The sequence below is a fragment of the Perca flavescens genome, chromosome 2 (assembly GCF_004354835.1).
Source record: "Perca flavescens isolate YP-PL-M2 chromosome 2, PFLA_1.0, whole genome shotgun sequence".
Lineage (NCBI taxonomy): Eukaryota > Metazoa > Chordata > Actinopteri > Perciformes > Percidae > Perca > Perca flavescens.
In genome coordinates, this window is record NC_041332.1 from 4,964,944 (window position 1) to 4,971,232 (window position 6,289).

Below are 6,289 nucleotides of genomic sequence, written 5' to 3' on the forward strand. Positions count from 1 at the left end.
ATTAGCTTAGCCTAGCACAGATCCTGCAGGTAACTGGTTCCAACTAGCCTACTGCTCCGAATTGTGACAAAAGTGACAAAATAACACCAACATGTTCCTATTTACATGTTGTGATTTATAGAGTCACAGCGTGTACAAAAAACAACGTAACATGAGACACAGCCGTCTTCTAACCGTAAACAAACCGGGAACTATATTCTCAGACAGGCTTGCTGCGAGCATATCACTCCGCCCAAGTACTATATTCTTCCGCCTGAGAATATAGTTCCCGGTTTGTTTACAGACTTCTCATCCAGCGGTGTAGTCTGCGTGATACGCAGTAAATGCCCACTAAGAAAGCTCCAGGATTTCCATATACGCACTTAAAGGAACACGCCGACTTATTGGAAATTTAGCTTATTCACCGTAACCCCCAGAGTTAGATAAGTCGATACATACCCTTCTCATCTCCGTGCGTGCTGTAATGCTGTCTGACGGCTCCAGCGGCATCAGGCCAGCACAGATCCTGCAGGTGAATGGTTCCAGTAATCCTACTGCTCCCAATAAGTGACAAAATAACTCCAACATGTTCTTATTTACATGTTGTGATTTATAGAGTCACAGCGTGTACAAAAAACAACGTAACATGAGACACAGCCGCCTTCTAACTGTAAACAAACCGGGAACTATATTCTCAGGCGGAAGAATATAGTACTTGGGCGGAGTGATATGCTCGCAGGAAGCCTGTCTGAGAATATAGTTCCCGGTTTGTTTTTTCCACACGCTGTGACTCTACAAATCACAACATGTAAATAGGAACATGTTGGAGTTATTTTGTCACTTTTGTCACAATTGGGAGCAGTAGGCTAGTTGGAACCAGTTACCTGCAGGATCTGTGCTAAGCTAAGCTAATGCTGGAACCGTCAGACAGCGTTACAGCACACACTGAGATGAGAAGGGTATGTATGGACTTGTCTAACTCTGGGGGCTACGGTGAATAAGCTAAATTCCCAATAAGTCGGCGTGTTCCTTTAAAAATGCCCAGTGACCCACAACAACATACTTTCTAAAGGTTTCAATATATTTTTGAATTTCCATCTGAGTTTTCCTTCGCATAGGCTAAATAAAGGGATTTCCACCGTAAATTGGTGCATTAAAGTGTATCAGAATGAAGGAAATGAAGTCTTTGATGCACAACATTTCCCTGGGGGAGGACACCCAGACGCCCCACCATGAGATGTCCATTCTGGTCCATATATTTATGTAGTACAGTATACCTGTTGAAATACGTTAGACTACATTACTGGTCTCATCCCTCTAAAACACATTTTGTTTCCTCTCTCCTCCCGTAATTTCCTTGCGTCTCTCCCGTGCCTCCTCTGTGGGAGGGACCAAGACGCAAGGAAAGGAGGCAAGTGGAGGAGTCGAGGAGGCAATTTAAGTGCTATGGGACACACCCCATGTTTTGTTTTGATCCTGGGCTTGATGGCAAACAAGACGTGACAAGGCTGCCTCTGCTTCACAGTATTGATGCTTTTTCTCATTTTGGCGTGAAAAGCTTTTATTTTTTTATATCCCTCCTCTTCTTGGGTCAAAGTTGACCCCTTTTATTAAAGTTTCCATATCAGAAATTTGGGTTTGCATCAACCAAAATTGCCCCAAAATAACATGGCTGGTTTCATTCAACGCTACCCACAAGTAAAATGAATGACTACTTTCATTGAAATTTGGGGTCTTTTTTATTCGGTTTTATAGGATTTTATAGAACAGAATCCTGACTAAGCTTTCACATAAACCAGTCTGTGATGCACTCAACATCCTCTGATCTTAACTAGTCCAAATAAATCATAATTTCTGCTTTTTATCAACTCAAAAATTAGATATAATGTCAATGAGTAAAACGAAAGCATCAAATGTATGTGAATATATTCCTCCCTCATTCCCGTTTAGTTTGGTTGGTTTCCCCCATATATCTAAGGGTTTCTCCAAGGGAGGACGGTGCTTGCAAAGGTAATTTGCTGATGTAGAAAGGTGAAATTGTGAAATGAATTAATTTACGTAGCCTACCTGTCAACTTTGGAGAAATATTATTTATTTATATTATTATTAATAAAGCCTTGCATTTATGAAGTCTTGGATTTCGTTACAAAGGTCTTATATATGTTTTGCCTTTCCTAGGATTAAGTTCATACCGTAACAAAATTACCTGTTACTAATGTAGGTTAATTAAAAATTGACCGGAGCCTGTCGCTGGATGCACCCGAGACACAAAGTAAACACGCCTCTCTGACCGGTACCGGGGGGTTATCGGTTAAACTGAGCGAGCAGCCGCCGGACTCTAACACCTGTTGATCCGTGCAGGACTTCACTGTGAGCGGACTGTTTAGAGACGATGTGACCGGCAGGTAACGTTAAAGGTTCGCTGCTACTGTAGCAGAGCTGCAAGGAAACGCTGAACTGAGCGGTGTGTTTTCAGTGTTAAACGCTGCAGATGTTCATGCACGACTGTTGTTGGTGATTTCCAGAGGTGGAAGACTTACTCACATCATGTATTGCAGTAAAAGTAGAAAAAACAGTGTTGTAGAGTTAGAAGTTATTTGTCAGTTACAAGTCCTGCATTCAACATTTTCCCTATGTAATAGTACAAAAGTATTATCAAAATATACTAAGTACCAAAAGTAAAAGTGCTCATTATGCAGTGTAATATATTTTATTGGATTATATTATGATCCAATTAATTGTATTGAATATGACCGATAATTTAAATAAAATGTTTTATTTAATTCAAGTAGCCTACTTGAACATAATTATTTTCTAGGGTTTAAAATGTACACAGATTTGACATTTAATGGCACATTTATTCCGCGTGCATGCCGCCGTGTTCATGAACCAGAACTGCGACAATAAATCAGTAAGTTGCTACTCAAAAAAGTTTCTCAAGGTTGGCAGGTCTGAAAATGTGAAAAGAATCGTAAAAAAAAAATTGTATACATTTTGACCCGGGAGGACAACACAAGGGTTAATTTAAATTCAACGCCAATACAATAAAATCCTGAAATCCATTAAGTAAACTGATGGGTGATTTCTGTCTACCTGGACATGATGGGGTCACGTCCTTCAGTATTTTGCAGTGAATGATTTCAACCACGTGGAGGCAGCATCGATCCAAACTCAACATTATTGGATACCTGAGAATGTTTTTAGTGTGTCATGTAATTAATCATTCATGTATTCCGTTGTTTATTCATAATCTCAGGGAATTGAGAATATTTATAGTGCCCTTATTTGGAAAAAAAAAAAAAAAAGAATTTGCAATTGTAAGAAAAAAATAAATAAATTGGACATTAAACCGAATGAAACTGTCGTAACGTGACAAATATGCAGTAAAATATATTCAAAAATAAATATGTTTATACAGTTTGAATAAAAACTTTATTAACATTCAATAAAATACAATAAATGTAGTAGTAAAAATAGACCGAGGTGAATAGGCGGGACATGTTCGAAACTCCCTCTGATTGACGGATTCATTCCACCAATTACCGTTGTACTTTAACCCTCGTGCGCGCTACGTCACTAGCGTTCGGCTCCCCCCGGCTGTTTGCTAGCAGCGGCCAGGCTGTGCTGAGGCTGTCAGCTTTAGAAGCTAACAGCAGCAGGAGGATTGAACCGTTTAACTCGACTTTTTGTGTATAAAACGGAGTCCTCCGGGTCTGAACGGTAGTCTGTCCCGGTCTGACGTTGTCCTGAGGATCTCCCGGTAACGTTAGTGACGTTACTTTGACTGACAGAGGGTGCTCAGGTGGGTGACGTGACGTAGCTTCGTGAGACAGACCTATAGTGGCTGTTTTTGTGCACGAGAAGTCTGTCAAAAAACGAGTCGTTGTCTGCAGCACTGCTTCTGCCCTGCGCGTGCATGTGTGTGCGTGTGTGTCACCAACACAGAATAATAGAAATTACCACAACAACAAAAAATAATTGCATATACTTCAAAATATCTAGAAGATAGGCCCACACGTTACTTTTCTTCTGAACAAGGTTAGCAGTTTTCAACAAGACATCTCATAGTGCTTTGTGTCAGACAGATATAAAAGAAACCAAGGCAACATAAAACGACATAAACGTGATTTTTTTTTAAAGGGGGTTAGGCCTACGGTGGAACACAAATAAGCTAAAATAGGCCCATAAATTAGTAATAAACAATCAAAAACATACACAGTAGTTCTAGGACGTAAGCCAGGAAGACATTCCTCTAGAGAGGAATTAAATTGGCATTTGTGTGATTTTTGGAGAAGTAAACCTAAATCTACAACTGTGATAGTTTGAAGTTTGAAGTGGATTTAAATACAATGAAATAAAAAATAAACTAATAAAACTGTTCCTCATTTTCCTGCTGATGCACTGAAGACCCCGTGCGTGTTTATCCGGACCACGCTTTGATGACATTGACCGTAAATAGATTTTTAAAAGACTCCAAATAATTATTGATTTGACCTTTTAACACGTGACATGTAAAGGGCAAGATAAAGGTCAGCATTACAACATCACTGGGGAAGTTATTCACATGGCAGCTACACATGCAACAATATAAACTACAGAATTATATCATATATACATGTGTATATATATATATATATATATATATATATATATATACACACACACACACACAATTGAGCAGCCGTAACAATACAAAGGAAAATATGTGATAACATTATTAGATAACTTGATAACATTATTACTTGCAATAAATATACAGATACTGCATTAAGTGTACTCAGTTCTAATAGCCCGATTAGGAGTGTGTGATGTTGAGTGGGCTGCGCACACACACACACACACACACACACACACAAAGACAGAGACACACATGCATGTGCATGAACGGGCACACACACACACCACACACACACAAAGACAGAGACACACACACATGCATGCACGGACACACACACATACCACACACACAAAGACAGAGACACACATGCATGCGCATGAACGGACATACACACACAAAGACAGAGACACACATGCATGCGCATGCACGGGCACACACCACACACAAAGACAGAGAAACACACACACACTGTGTGTGTCTGTGTGTGTGTGTGTGTGTGGGAGGGTCTTGTGTTGAGTTCAGGGTCGGAGCTGCAGATCTGTGAGCTTCCTCTGAGCTGAGGATGACGAGGATGTCTGTCGTTCTCCGTCAGATCTGTCGGTGATTTTTCTTTGGGACCATTTTTCACTTTTAAACAAACACGTGGACTCGCTGTGAGCCGACACATCCGTCCGCGGCTTCCTCTCCACAGATCTTAGCGTTGTTGTCTTCTGTCTTTTTAACTGGCTGTACTAAAATGTCTCTAACCGTAGCTGGTAAGTTTACATCCAGGTTGTTACACAGATTTTGGGACTTTTTTTTCCCGTGTGTGTTTGTGTGTGATTAGACTTTTGTCCTTTTCCCAGATGTTAATAAGTAATTTTCTGTTATTCTCAGAGACTATCTACCTTTTCTGTAAACAATACTCACGAGGTTAAAGTACCAAAATGATTTTGGTTTTTCGTAAATTTCCTCTCGTTGAATTCAATTTCGTCCTCAAAAATCTGCAGAACGTTGTCGTCATTTAACTCCAGACACTGAAACGCAAAGAGTTCAGCACCTTTAATTGTTTTAAAATATGTTTAATATTATAATAATATAATAATAATAATAGTAGTATTTGTTGTGTGTGTGATTAGACTTTTGTCCTTTTCCCAGATGTTAACAGGGAATTTTCTGCTTTTCTTTTGTATGTAAACACTACTTAAAGAGGTTAACCCTTGTGTTGTCCTTGGGTCAGATTTGACCCCTTTTCAAAGTTTTGAATATCGGAAATCTGGGTTTCTTTTAATCAAATTGCCCAAAAGAATAACATGGATGCATGTTGTCTGGTGTGGAACCCATATAACATTCTTTGCCGTTGAAATTTATGATTACTTGTATTGAATTTTGGGTGTTTTATTACATTTTATAGCATTTGGTTTTAAAAACAGTATATCTTGACTAAACTTTGACATATATGCAGTCTGTACAATCAATATCCTCTAATCTTAACTGTTAGTCAAAATAATTCATAATTTATGCTTTTTTTTAAAACTTAAAAATGAGGTATAATTGTATATTAATTAGGTTTAATGACCATGAATAAAAAAAAAAAAAATTGATGAAAGTAGGTCTGCTCCCTTTTAGTGGATTAGTCGACTAATCGGTCGTTTTGGTCTTAGTCAACTTAGATCTCTTTAGTCCATTAGTCATGTCTGATGCTGTTTTCAT

General features: G+C 38.9%; 1 protein-coding gene across 2 annotated transcripts in view; it reads left to right on the forward strand.

Annotated features, from left to right (window-relative positions):
• Positions 1-3,571: 3,571 nt before the first annotated feature.
• LOC114569409 (UTP--glucose-1-phosphate uridylyltransferase) overlaps positions 3,572-6,289 on the forward strand; it is a 39,062-nt gene continuing 36,344 nt past the window's right edge. The window contains exon 1 of one of the 2 annotated variants that reach the window (XM_028599221.1): positions 3,572-3,781. Coding sequence is in view for 1 of the 2 variants with exons in the window: in XM_028599212.1 (XP_028455013.1) it covers positions 5,334-5,352 (19 nt within the window). In the remaining variant the exon portion in view is untranslated. Of the gene's footprint in view, positions 3,782-5,119; positions 5,353-6,289 lie in introns of those variants that run through there. The other variant, XM_028599212.1, reaches the window with a different exon arrangement.